Source organism: Nannobrachium achirus, assembly GCF_963921795.1.
Source record: "Nannobrachium achirus genome assembly, chromosome: 5".
In the NCBI taxonomy this organism is placed as follows: domain Eukaryota; kingdom Metazoa; phylum Chordata; class Actinopteri; order Myctophiformes; family Myctophidae; genus Nannobrachium; species Nannobrachium achirus.
In genome coordinates this window covers 33273073-33288146 of record NC_137814.1, presented here as the reverse complement: position 1 = coordinate 33288146, position 15074 = coordinate 33273073, and the positions used below count along the sequence as shown (strand labels likewise).

At 42.4% G+C, this 15074-nt stretch overlaps 1 protein-coding gene across 4 annotated transcripts in view; it reads right to left on the bottom strand.

Annotated features, from left to right (window-relative positions):
* The window catches only part of LOC308285753 (histone-lysine N-methyltransferase 2C-like), a 102110-nt gene that overhangs the window by 74053 nt on the left and 12983 nt on the right, over positions 1 to 15074 (bottom strand). For all 4 annotated transcript variants that reach the window (XM_080726604.1, XM_080726606.1, XM_080726607.1 and 1 more), the window contains exons 3-5: positions 9322 to 9410; positions 5723 to 5870; positions 1620 to 1844 (exon numbers count right to left, since the gene is read on the bottom strand). In XM_080726604.1, coding sequence (XP_080582730.1) covers positions 1620 to 1844; positions 5723 to 5870; positions 9322 to 9410 — 462 coding nt within the window. The remainder of the gene's footprint in view (positions 1 to 1619; positions 1845 to 5722; positions 5871 to 9321; positions 9411 to 15074) is intronic.

The following is a 15074-nucleotide window of genomic DNA, read 5'->3' as shown; positions in this document are numbered from 1 at the left end:
TATTAACATTTCTCAACATGGAAATGATTATGACGATTATGCAAAATAATTGCGATTAGACGATTATGAAATAATTGTGACAGCCCTATCGATACCCCCCCCCCCCCCCCCAGCCCCACACACATACTTTCTATTTCTCTGTATGGCACAGTCAAGGGCCGGTCTCAGTGACCAATCACAAAGTTCCAACACAACAATGACTAGTTGGCTTGGCACGCTGCCAGACCTGTACTGCTGTCACTGCACATTACGTCACAGGAACCCCAGGGAGATGCTCTATTGGCTCTAAAGAACTGAAACAAATTAGGCTCCTGTCCAAAAAGAAGTCCAGGGAGGGTCCTTTTTGCTGGCACGGTGCACACACACGCACAAGCAAGCCTCACGTGTACCCTCTGCCCTGTGTGGCTTTCCTGGGGCCTGGGGACCACAGCAGGCATAAGGCTGCTACGGCCAAGTGCTAATTTAGCCTCCAAGTGTAGATTGCTAATGTGGCCTGTTAAAGTCAGGGCAGCCATTTAGCCAGTGTGCAGAGTGGAAATGCCGGCCTGTGAATTTGTGTGTGGGCGTTAATTCAACCGGCAAGGAAAATAGTGATACATTTAGCCCTTGAGAGTTAAGAATTAATCTCAGATGAAGAAAAAAAAAACACATTAGCACAATGTAAAATGAACTGGGAGTTGAAATGATGGTGCAAATTGGCTATGAAAAGAACCTGGTAAATGGTTACTGGAACTAGAATGTCATCTATTAATGATGTCTTTTTTAGTTTTTAGTTCTTATGATAGGAGTTTTAAGTGATAACACATCCTTGTGTAAACACAGGTTAAAAATAATTTAACTTGGTAAGGTAGACAATAATTGAAAATGTGTCTGTTACACATGATTTGTCAACAGGATGCCTGTCAAATCTTTTCGAGAAAAAGGTTGCTCAAAGAAAGAAAAATAATTATTTTCGTCATTTTGTTTGTCTTTTCGTCTGTGATCTAAGAATGAATAAAACATCATCCAACACTGATTTCAAGAATCTTGATTCTTTGATGCTTCAGAAAAACAAAGTATCAATTCAAACCAAAAACTCCATAAGCCCGTAAACTCATATTCTGTAACATCAAAGTAAAAGTACTGTATGCTGAACAATATCTACATAGAAATCTAAAGATCGGTGTCCTTAAATATGTTCACATTCATTTCAATTCCGAATTTTAAGTGATATAAGCATAACGTGCATTCATCGCACACCGTCGAGTATTTTCTAAATTAAAATCAGATAAACACTTCCCCTTCCATTTACATTGCAGCATCACATTGTTAATTTCCCCCTTATGTACACTTGACTGAAGTGTCTGAATTTCCCCAAGGGGATCAATAAAGGTTTATCTTACCGTATCTTATCTTATGCCCTGCCTATATGAGGAGGCAGAATAATGCAAGAAGCCACTGAGCAAGCAGATTTCATGCAGCTTATTAACTGACCACAGAGGCTATCGCAGATGATTTTACTGATCCAGGCCATCGCTGACCGCTACCCTCCACTCGCTGTGAAGGTAGCACCAGCCAGCCCCACTTACTTTAGCTACCCTCCACTCGCTGTGAAGGTAGCACCAGCCAGCCCCACTTACTTTAGCTTGCCCCTCTGTCCTGAGGTGGCCTCTTCGGCCACATTTGGCTGAGTGGTTTTGTCACCGCCGCTGCTGTTCTCGGTGGCCTTGCTGTTGCTCGTTGAATCTCCTTTGCCCGTGTGGCTGAGGAGAGGGCCAAGCTCGGGCCTGATGTCGAACACTTGCAGATCCCCCTGACCCAGCAGGCTGCGGCCACCACAGTAACAGAAGGCACACAGACGCTCGCTGAAACAGAGCGAGGGATGGATCTTTAATTATACATATATATACCTAATGTGACTTGTTACAGTGCCATGCATGTCACAGTGAATTATGTCTAGGGCTGCACGGTATGAAAAAATAAAAATAAAAACAAAGTGATATTCTCTAGTAAATATTTTGCGATAACAATTTAAACTGTGATTTACAGCATATACCAGGCATTGATTTGAGACTAAGGCTTGCCCACCTGCCCCGGCAGGTAAATAAAACCTTTGGGCAAGTGAAGTTTGCTTTAAGGTTGCCCGACCGGGCAAGTGCTGGTTTGAAATAATTCAAATGTTACTCATCATTTTCTAATGGACGATTTATTTTCGGGCAAGTGGGCATGACCTTTGGGCAAGTAGAAAATGACCTGCACTTGCCCAATGTGCAAGTGCCTCTGAGATCTTAGTGTTAACCCCTGATATACTGTATATCACACATAGCAGAAAAAGTTGTGTTTTGACAATTATTTCTCTATTGTAAGAATGCTTCTTGGCAATAACCTTTATACCGTTGAAAAGCCTGTTTATTGTCTCCGCCAGACCGAACTCATTGGAGGCCAAGTAAAAACCTCTACCCCAAACCTCTCACATCGGCCTGTTATCACCACCAGGAAGACGATGTTTTTTGATCACGCAAATCAGTACACATTACCTCTATAGTCATGTGATCAAGACGGAGCTGTCTGACATTTCATATTCCATCCAGGTCGTTTGCAGGAGTGGCCCGGTTATGAACAAAATGCCTCAAATCATGAATGCAGTGTCCCATTACTGTGAAACTTTGGACGAACATTCCCACTAGGCCAAGGAAGAAATGCCACTCTACATCTTTCAAATCGGCCACAAAACAAGCAGATTTCTGTAAGCAGAGAATCTCTGGCACCATTGAACCGATCAGTGTGAAACTTTGCATGCATTCCCTGGAGACCAAGGAAGAACCACTGCCCAAATGTTTCACACATTTTCTCACGATTATCCGTGCTTTAGTTATGGTCTGTAGAAAAATGTTGGATTTGATTTGACACATATATACGTCCTTGGCGGAGAATGTGTTAAATGGTGCCCCACTTGTAGGGAAAATGCATTTGTGGGATGAACAGTGCAGCCGAGTATGTGGATTGCACCCATGAATAATTTGACAAATCTTATCTGCCAATGTCAAACTGTTTATTCTGCTGTTGTTGTGAGCTTCCTACCCCAGGTGCCCCCAGGGTACCTGGGGGGCTCCGTGTCCCCCTACAGAATAAGTGTCTCCCTATAGGATCCCATTCTAACAGAGGCCTGTTAAAGTGGGATCCTATGGGGAGACAGAGCCCAGGGGCTCCTAGGCTGTTCCCCCGTCCCCTCTCTGGAGAAAAAACTTCCATAAAAACAGAGGGACTCTGTACACCAGATGTATGGGAAAATGAAGGCCTATCCCTTAAATAACATTAGTGAAATGGCTCTTTAATGACCTAGAGGTCTGATAAGAAGAAGAATCTTAGGGGGAGACATGGAGTCCTCCACTGCCAGTTAGTTACCCCTTGTACCCATGGCTTTTACCCAATGTACCAACAGAATACACCGTTAGGCATAGGCAGAAATATGTCACTCACACTCACACTCACTCACACTCACACACACACACACACACACACACACACACACACACACACACACACAATCATTATAGATCTACACACACAAAATAACCTTTTCAGATACAATGAAGCCCACAACGCAGCAATAGCTTGCTGGCCAGCGCAGAGACTAAAATGTTTATGGCTAAAGCACTCAGCTGATTAAAACAGAGATGTCACATGAGCAGTAGCTGCTTGAATCACTGACTGATACTTTACTGACTGAATATGAGAGTTATATTCATTTTAGTTACTACAGTATATATTCTTCATTCATCCGAATTCACTGTTAACACTCCCCAACGGTTTTCAATTCACTCTACCATTTTGAAGGTGCCTCTTATTATTTAATGACTTGACTTGATTGATTAAAGGAGTAGTTCAACCCCAAAATTACTTAGTTTTTTCTATTGATTACTCACGCCATGGAGACCTGAGTGCAATAATATTTTGGGTTTTTTGTCAAAATTCCTCAGACAACAAATTTGATTACAATAGATTCACCCCCATTGATTCCGGATAGAGACCCAAATGCATTTGGGTCTCCATCTGGAATCAATGGGGGTACATTTTCTATAATCAAATTTCAATGGCGAAAATGGCGTCTCCATGGCGTCACTGTTGTGTACAGTTAAGCCCGTATCAGAGTGTACGGTGGAGAGCTATCCACCGGTGGAAAGCTTTCCACCTCAAGTCAGAAAATAAGTGCAGGACATCATAGTACGCCACGGTGGAGTCCTATTCACCGTGACTGACTAGTCTAGATTGACCAATCAGTGAACGAGGTGTAGAGCCTGTCTGTCTGATAGTAAAAACAGAGAGATGTGTTGGGACTCGCGGTGGAAAGCTCTCCACCGCGAGGAATGATGTAACGTTGTAGTTTCATGACTCAAAAAGACTCGAAAAGACTACACCGCGGTGTAAAGCCTTCCACCGCCCAGGCGACTATGATGTCGGCTTAACTCACTGGCAGAGTCATATCAGTCTAATACATATAAAATATAAAATAATACCAATGTAGATATTGTGCTCATTCTCATATTGTAAACTGAATATGCATTATGTATATGAAACATATATTCTATATATTGTAATTACTAATTAAGGCCAACGTGTCATTGCATTGGGACCATACATATGGGCACAGGCATAGTGCTTTCATTTGTGTCCTAGGTTTACTAAACTAAATAGGCATCCAAAATTGCATTTTGCTGCTCTGCAGCCATCAACAACCACCTGCCAAAATACTAACAGTAAACAAGGCAAAGCAGCCTGGGCACATACTTCAATCAATCAATGAATCAATCCATCAATCTGCACTTGCTATGGTGTGGACCAGTGAATGAGAACAAAGACGGCATGAGGCGCTGGAAAGTTGAGAGAAATAAAGCAGGCAGTAAATATTTATCAGGTTTCTAAGGGAGGAGATGGCCCTGTTAATAAGATCCCTGGAGATGCTGCCGGCCTGCCCTCCATCACCACCGTCGATAGCGCAAGTCAGGACGGCAGATTGATTACAACCTTTAACAGAGTGGCACCTGGGAAGTGTGCGCTACTGCTACCAGCTGATGACTCCATTTTGTTGACACAAACAGGCTGCATCATGCATGTGCATGAAAGAAGCAAGTTAGGCTTCGAACACTCCAAGACATGGAAACACAAATAAGCACACTAATGTGCTTATTCGTGTGTCCATGTAAAACACAGCTTCGTCAACTTGCCTTCATCTATTTACACCAGGGTTCCTCAATAGGCGGGCCATTTGCAGCCTGCGGGAGGCTACGGTCTGGCCCCCACCAACCACAGTAATAATGGTGGTATAAGAGCAGCAACAACACTAGTATATCGTCGTTGTCGGGTGGAAATCTCGTATCTCCAAATTTGTACGTTCTTTCGCAAATCATACAAAGCCGTCGCACAAAAGTAGTGAAAACAGCAGATCTACAAGCACACAGGTGCGAGGCGTTGTGTGCTTGTAGATCGGCTGTTTTCACTAGTTTAAATCATTTTTAAAATGATAAATTCAAAACAAATGGTTTTGGACATACAAGATTTTCACCCGACAACGACGAAAACTGTCGCTGGAGTAGCCGGAACGGCACCGTCGCCCCCTGCAATGTTGTGGCCCTCAGCTTGGTACCCTAGACATAATTCGGCCCTTGGGGAAAACTAATTGGGGAACCCTGATTTACACTGTTCCACCAGACCTGGTTCAGGTTAAGTTCAGTATGTCTCTAACCTGCTTTTGACTTCTCTGCTCGCTTGGACAGATGGTCCTGCCGGTTCCACGGCTGGAGGGCTCTGGACCAGAGGGGAAGAGGGCTTGTCCTCTTCTGGTTCCTCACCGTTCCCCAACTCCACCATCTCCACTGGTTGGGTTGGTGTCTCTGATAGTCGGGGGGGGAAAACAAGATCAGTGAATGAAAATAAATAAATAATCCCACCCCCTCCCTCTTTTACCTCCATTATTCAGAACAGGGTTGTTAATTATTAGGACTATGGATTAATTGATAGGAATTTACTCAATTTGATGCAAATGCTGCTAGTGCTGGCTGATCTGTCCTCTCTGAGATGGCAAGACATTAAACTGTACACTCTTTCATTCAGATCAACGCTGCGCCCACTCATTCTATTCCAGTAGTTCTAAAAGTGGGGTCATGAGACCCTCAGGGTTCCTTGGGGTTTCCATTTGAACAGAGTTATAGGGTCCTTGAAATGAAAATGTTCCATTCTATTGAAAGGTGCAGTCACTAAGTGATAAAATAATTGTGCCCCATTCTGGAGATAGGTCGGGTAAGCTGGGGTCCGACCCAGACCAGGCTCGGGAGTCTGTCAAAGGTCTCGGGAATAAACAGTGAAATTACCAATAAAACCTCAGGTTTCGTCCAGGTCCGGGTCTGGTATTTCATGGTTCTATGCCGGTCGTACTAGGGCAGGAGATCTCTCGGTACTGCTTGGGTCGGGACCTCAGATTTAAAAAATGTTCACGGATCCAGTTGGGTCCGGGTCCGTCATATTAGATATCCATCTTAAGTAAGATCCAGTAGATTGTGCACGATCCACACGCACACCGCACTGATGACAAAAGACCAATCCATCGAACAGTTCCAGAGATACAAGCTAACTAACTAGTTAGCATTGTTACTTGCGCCAGCAGAGCGTGCAAGAACTGCGTTCGGCTGCGTATGTACGTATGTCAGTGTCTGTTTAAGCCCGTAGCCCAATCAGGGACCAGCATTTCTGGCAACGTCATCATTAACAGCCAATGAGGGACCAGCATTCCTGGTGATGTCACTGACATCGCCAGTGGTGATGCCAGATGTGAGCGCACCTCATGGCACGTTCTGCTGGCGCACAAGTAGGCCATACATGGCCTACTTGTGCGCATGAGGCAAGTTGGCATCTCCACAGAGTGCAGTTCTAGTTTATACTGCGGACGCTAGGCAGGATCAGGAAACAGAGAATTGGGCGTTTTCCTGCAAAATTTTACATGGGAATCAATAGAGATTCGTTTTGTTTATCCCGCCTACTTACAGTTTCCGGTTCAAACAGGATCAGTTTTTTTTAGAGCAGATGCGCACCATCGCAATGTTTAATAAAATTAAATAAATTCAAAATCTGTCATATCTCGTCAATGGTAGCGGGGGCTTATAAAATAATCCTTGTCATATCACTTGAATGGTAGTGAATTTGTTAATATCTTGAAAATGTATGACAATCAATAGAAGATAAGAACAGGCATACTTTAATATATTCTAATATAACTTTTTAGACATATTGCCCAGTGTTAGTTTTAGTTTGCTCCTGGTCCAAAACACAGCCTTCGTTAGCGAGGTGGAAGGTAAAAATATGGGGACCATATGCGCACACACTGATTACAGTAAACCCACAGGGGACCCACAGGCACATAGCAGCAATAACAATGGAGGCAGAAAAAAAATCACTGATGCACGTAATAAGGAGCCCGTCTTAGACCACAATGCATTGTGCAATATTCTCACCAGACTAGAATTGGGGGAAGCGTAGAACATTTTACCTATAATGCATTTATTTTTAAGTTCCCAGGAGAGGAATTCTTTTCACTCTTTATTCACTGAGCTGAAATTGGGCCAACAACTAGGGTTGGGTATCGTGTGAAATTTGCAAATTCCAATTCTGCTGAAGATTCTTTGGAATTGTTCCAAAGAATTGTTATTAATTGTTATCAAATAATAATAGCCAGGAGAAAAATAAGTACTGTGTTCTTTAAAGTGATGTTGAATTTATTGTGATGTTATTGTGATGTCACAGATTTTTCTTATGCTTAGATCACAATCGCTACTAACTATTTGAAAGCTTGACTAGCAAGCTATAGAGCATTACATTATATGCTTTAATTTACAAGAGTTGTGATAAAACTAACCATTTAAGCCGAACAAATGTGATTGATTTTTACAACTGGAGTTTGGACAAATCTCTGATCCTGTAGTTTGAGTTGGTTAAGGACAGAAAAGTGAATGGAAAGTCAGTTGGATTTTAAAAGTATTCTAGTGTGCCGTCATCTTTTTCTTGAGTAAAATACACCCAAATTTAGAACTCACTTTCAGCATTCTTGTCAGCTCGGCAGCTCAAGCTATCACCACAGCATGTGGAATATATGTGTGTGTGTGTGTGGGCACTGTCTGGCAGACAGGAATAACAACATCATAGTAGGCTATAGTGAGCACGTGCAGTGATTGAAAATAAGGAATTGAAATGCTCAAAATAATTTGGTTATGGTATATAACCTAAACACTTGATTCCTTGATCCTGATTCCTAAAAGTAACTGACATCTATCGTGGCCAACAACTCAAAGAGTCAATCAATGCTGTTACATAGATTCAAACGCAGCCTGATAGTTGGCCATCTGCAACCTGGATTATGGCATATCTGTGGCTGAGTTACATTAATTTGGAGTTTATTAACATTTAATAAACATGCCTCCCTACTGTGAATATTAGGGGTAAAATTAACAATTATGTGGCAAAGTTGTTCCCAGTATTTGAGAAAACCCTTGCAGTGGCCTTCATTAGCTGGTCCTCTATTATTGTCCTGGGCTGCAAGACCGTATTCAGTTCTGTATTCGTTGTGGGTTCCATTCAAGACCCAACCACTGTAAAATATATATAGAGTTGGATTCTCTTTTATCTCTCAAAGAGAAGGTGCCCGATGTTGCTCTAAGGTAAACTGGAGCTTAGAAAAACAAAAGCTGCCCACTGGTGACACCCCCCCCCCCCCACACACACACACACACACACACACACACACACACACACACACACACACTATCCCCACCACTGACAGCACTGAGATCTATGGGAATGGGAGGTGCAGTCACGTGACACGATGTACACATAAAAAAGCACATAAATGGGTCTGGGGAGAGTGACGGGATTTTAAAAAGCTTTTAGAGGGCATTAGCCTTGGGCTCTTTCCTGTTGCACCTCAATGCCAATCTCAGTGCCGGAGGAGGAGGAGAGAGGGAGGCAGAGACAGCGAAAGAGAGCGAAAGAAGAAGGGGGAGAAAAATACACCCCTCTGCAGCTTCACAGCTCAAGCTAAACCCTTTCAATTACAGCCCAGAAGTAGAAGCATGGGGTGCCAAGAAAAAGCTCTCATCCATCCCTCTCCAGGAGAGGGGAGTCTCTCCTCTGCCTATTCCTGAAATATCCTCTGAGGCGCTCCCTGTGTGAGGCTGCCTGAATGTGCCGCAGGTTCAACTTTTAGTTCACTCTCCCGCCAGCGTTCACCCCGTGGTACACGGTGGATGGAAAGCAGCGCTGTGCGGCAGCGCTGTGCGGCAGCAGCGGCTAACTCACCTGTGTCCTGAGGGCCTACGGACTCTGTTATCTCAGTCCCGTCCATGCTGTCCTCCTCATCCACAACAAGCCTCCCTCTGGTGCGACCCCTGAGGGAGGAGAGAAACAACAGAGAGAGGTAGATGGAGAGACAGTGGAAGAGGCAGCAAGAAACATGAGAGAGAGAGAGAGAGAGATAGCAATAGAGGGAGAGAGGGAGGGAGGGGGTATTCATGAATAAGTTAAATATAGTCACAGCTGCCACTGATTTTTAATGGAGGCACTCAGGCCGCTGGGCAAGGCGACAGCATAGAGGAGGGTGGTGGTGGAGGAGTCTACAGATGGGGGTGTATAATGCTGGGACCAGTAGTGGCTGGCAGGCAGGCATGCGCTGGACTCCAGGGACAGAGCTTTCTCTGCTTTTGATAGGTGAGCTTTAAAGATTCGGAATTCAACCAGATGTTTCCCAAGAGGGTTGGAGGCACTTCAACTTCAAATTTTATGTAGACCGCGCTTGTAGCCGGTGTGCTACATGTCTTCATTGGTAAGTTCTTTCTACCAACACATAACTAATACAAATCAAATTTCAGTTACTTGTGTTTATTTTCACAGAAAAAACCCAATGCCAAGCCAGTCTAATCATTTCCAGCCTCCAACCCCCGTGGGAGGACAACTCATTACTGTCTAATTGAAGTGCAAGTGTTAAACATGTGCTAGTTGATTTTCAAGCCAGAATACTGGCCAAGCCTATTAGGTGACACCAAAAACGTAATTTTAGTAATCATAAACAAACATCTAAATCATGAATATGAATGAGTAATACTTTCTTTATCTGGCAATGACTAAACCTTGCATTAGTTATGCTACATAATACATCTCATCCAATTACAGGAATATCAATTATAACGATATAAATACATTAAAAATGATATAATTATATCATATCATATAATATAATATTGCGATTCAATGTTGGAATATCATTTCTTTTACAATGAATAAATAAAATACTTCGCATTGGCTCAATTTGCATGTGTGTGCAGTTCATATTTTGAATACATTTGGGTACTGCAACAAGAGTTAGACGATGTTAGGTATGCGTCCTGCGTCTGACACATTCAAATCTGAAATAACACATTAACTCATTTATCGACGCATCCAGGGGATGCACACTTTTTACAAGGCTTTGTGTTTTTCCAAGGGTTTTCCCATTGGATGACGTAAGTTTGACATAAGCTTTCCAAGGGTTTTCCCATGGGGCCCATTCAGCAACACTCAAAAATTTGCATTTTTGAGTGCTAACCGCTCCTACATCTGTCTTTGTCTGTTTGTACGTATGTCCTGCCAATGTAGTTGGGGCAAATCCGATACTTCCATGACCGTGAGAGCATAGGTCCGTTTCTCAGTGGTTTTGTCAACTATGAAGGTTAAATAACAAATTGACTGAAAGTATGTGTCTCATTCACTTACTATACACTATACTATAAAGGAAAAAAATACCCCCCAAAAATCTGCTTTAACTCATACCCTGACAAAAAAAAACGTTTTCTATAATAAAAACGTCTTTTTAACTATGGACTTCCCTGCCAGACGTCTTCTGGACGTCTTTTTTTTTTAAATAATAAAAAAAAACATCTTTCAAACATGGCAGCCATGTTTGTTTACATTTGAAGAAAACATAAGGGCTGCTTTCTCCTAAATGCCTGAACGGATTTCCAAGCGGATTTTTTTGTTTGAAAGCTGTGAAAAGCATGCACATGCATAGTGCATGATCTGTGCACGAATGTGTGCACCAGCGTGCACACTATTTTTTTAACCCTTTGTTGGCGAAACGGCAATATAAGAGGTCCCACTTTACATACGGCACCGACTGAGTTAAGTAGCATGTGAGGGGTCAAACTAGGGATTTTTAATTATTCTGAATCCATTGCAAACATTTGTTTTGCATAAAAAACATTCCTTGGGCTAAAAACGGCCCGACAAAACGATGGTTTATTGATGAGTCATCACTTTTCACAGTTTTTTGATTTAGATAATAGTGAATTTAAGCAACACTATGGCGACGGCAGATGACAACAGCAACCGGAAATGATCAGCGCTCGATAGATCAACCTGCCGCCGCAGCAGCCGTCTGTACTACGCCAGAAGGTCCCTTTCCACATTGCGCCTAAAATGTCTGCTCCATAGACGCATCGCCATGAGAACCAAAGCGTTCAGAAAAAGAGGTGGGACCCCATCACCAACGGCTCTTTGCTTAATGATTTGGACCGCAACGGCGATTGCGTCATAGCTGCCGTAGTCCCGCCTCAAGTCGCGGTAGTAGAAACGGGCTCCTTAAATTCTCCACTAGCGCAACACCGCTCCACTCGCATGCATGATAGCCACCCACAACAACTCCCCCAGTGACTGACTGAGCAGCATGCATACACTACAGTATGCACAGCGTTGCCTGATGTCCCCGTGGATTTACATTTACAAAGCAATGGAATGGAAGTGTGGACAAAAGCATGGTTTGGGGAGGCTGTCTAACATTAGCAGAGAGGTAATAGAACGCTAGCCTCTATGGTAGCATGGATGCTCACAATGCGTTGTGTGCGCGACACGTTGTGAGCTTGTAGATCGGTTATTTTCTGTCACGACCACACATGGTGCAGCCTTACAACACTCGGAGCCCCCACCTCACGTCTAAAAGTAACCTTATGGCCAGAAAAGAAAACATGTATTTGTTTTTAAGCATAATATAGGGGGATAATATAAGTTGTATAAGTGTTTATTTTACAGTAGGACCTTATGGGAGTTATTGTTCTGCAACATTTATGTTTGATAGCAGAATAAAAAATGTTTTTCCGACTTGAAAATATTTTTTATGGTTTCTAAAAAAAAAAAAAAACATTGACTAGTCGATTAATCGTTATGCAATTATGGTAATCGATTTTCATTTTGGACACCTTTTTGCATCCCTACACAGCATTATACCAAATGTTAGGCAGAATTCGTTGTTGCTTACATCATCAACATAAACCATTATACTTAATCATGGAAATGTCAGGCACTAAAAATGTGGATGGCAGTAATATAAATGGTAAGACACAATTTATTTCCCATAGGAATTCACTGGGAAACTGTTCAAAAATCTCAAAAAGTATAACAATTGGTAACGAGAAAAATACAAGCAGAGATAACCGCGTAAAGATTAACAAGTTTGAAGTTTGAACGGAATTTATAGCTAAAAGATCAATCAATTTCCAATAGGAATTCACTGGGAAGCTTCTTTTTTTTTTACTTAAAAAGTATAACATTTGGTAACAAAAAGAATACAAGCAATGATAACTGTGTAAAGCAGAACAATTTCAAATTTGCACACAATCTGTAACCAAATACTAGTTTTAGGTGCCAAAGAAATGTGGATAGAACAACAAGTGTGCTAAAGCGAGCCCACAATTAACTCATAAATAGCACTGCTCACTTCAAGAACATTCAACACACCTTTCCCTAGCCTGGAATCCAAATGTAGCAATCCTACGTTCATTTTCTGGGTAAGTGTCATAACTCTCTCCATTCTACGGGTCTGGTTATAACTACACATGACGTCAAGTCATGATGTTTCCTGCAGGAAAAGGTTTAGCCAAGGGGGAGGCCAGGACGAGGTGGTAGGAGACTCCTACGGCTGTGCAGAATTATTTTGTCAATTAATTAATTGGATTCATTTAGATTAATTAATTATCACTTTTGCCCTCAAAATATGAATGACTTGGTGTGATGATGGAAAATAAAATTACATTATGCTATCATTATTCTAGGGCTGTCTTCGACTCAGGATTTATCAAGTCGACTAGAGTCATGGGGGTTAATCTGACTCGTCGACGAATCGCTTTTGTAAAAAAAAAAGAAAAGAAAAAAAAATCAAGTGGTGCTTTAAACCACGTCAACATAATACAATGCCACTAGAGGGCGAGAAGAACTTCTGGGAAGAAACCATTATATCTCTGGGCAGGAGGTCAGCCCAGCACAGAATCTGAGTATGAGTAACTGGAGGAAAAGATGGCACTGGAGGTTATCCATATCTAAATAAATAAAAATCACTTGTGGCAACGCGTCTGGAGCCCACGTATCGAGGCGAATCCTCCAAGACTACTTCTTGGCTAGCTCTAGCTGCAACAAGTAGAATAACAACACGTCGACGCATTTCCTCTCAAAGCGGTTAACTTCAAAATAAGAGCCCCCTGTAATATGATCAAGGCAACTTTCAAGTCACGTGAACTGGTTTTATTTAAAGTCTAGTTACAAGTAGTAGGAAGTTAGGAAGTAAGATGGACTAAATAAGAAGTACATGACAGTCCAGCGCTCTCATACCGCACCACAGTAACTGGTGTGATAAAAAATTATATATTTTCGATGGCTCGACTCAAACAATTGGCGTCGATTCCGGGGGCTTAAAATGACTCGTTGATTCGTCGAATTTTAGAAGACATCCCTACATTATTCACATTTATTCAACATTGTGTTTGGCATCAAAACCAGTTCAGCTACTTTAACCCTGTACATCGGCAATTTGAAAGTAGCTGCTATACAAGCTCACAATGCGTCACACTGCATAACGTTGTGAGATCAACAATTGTATTTGTAATTTTTTAATCTTGAAAAAAATGTTCCAGTTATTTTTGAAGTACCAAGGGCTCTTATTTTGTTTTGAAGTCCACCGACCGGTTGATTGTCCTATAATTTGAGTAGGTACTCTTATTTTGAAGCCCATTGACTAGGATTAACAGGTTTACGTTCGTCTGACTTGACGAACAATAACATGCCAAGCTTTGCTGATGCTGACCACTGATCATTCAATACAATATTGTCAGTAGCGTATTGGCACTGCTATTTTTTAATCGTCCACATGAAACCAACGTAAACAGTAAAGCTTTTCACACAGAAGGCTTTAGTGAGCCCCCGCACGAAGTCCTGTGAAACTAACTCGTGGAAGCAGTGGTGCCGTGCTCCTCTCATGCACAGCACAGTGCACACACCACACCCGCCTGTTACATTTTTATGAATTTATTATGGGTCTTCTGAAAATGTGACCAATTCTGCTGGGTCAATTAGGTGGTTTTGGTAGCCATCCACAAGCATCTGGCAAACTTCTAGTTAAATCTTTGACCACTCCACTACATTAGTTGGCTTTCTGACATGGATTTGTTTCTTCAGCACTGTCTACATGTACTCAATGGTGTTTAAGTCAGGACTTGGGCAGGCCATTCGAAAACCTTAAAGTTGTACCATGTAACTTTTTTTATAAAACAAATCTTAAAATTGTCCTAACTGTTAAATCGCTAAAGTTTTAGAACACCCACTCCGTTATTTTCAGCTTCTGAAGCCTTCTCTTTATATGTTTTCTATGATCCTGGCCGTGGACCGGATTTCGCGCCAAAATGACGTAATCTGCATCATCTGTATACGTTGTGTATACGTTGCCCAATCACATCGCCGATCATGCACACATGGTACACTACCGGCCAATCACAGCTTATCTGCTCTGGTCTCCAGGAAGCGCCTCCGCTTGGCTACAGCCTGAATTGACATTTCGTTTCACTTCATTATTCAGTCTGAAGTCAGTTCCGCCCACGGCTTTTGCAGGGATGGGCGTTGCCAAAATGAGGCACTGTTCAGCGATTGGTTCACCGACCAACACATGACATAGTGTTGTTATGTGTGCCTGGCTGGCTAGTGGCTAACCTGTTGCTTGCTAGTGCTACTTGCTAACCAAAGAAACAGTCAGAATAGGA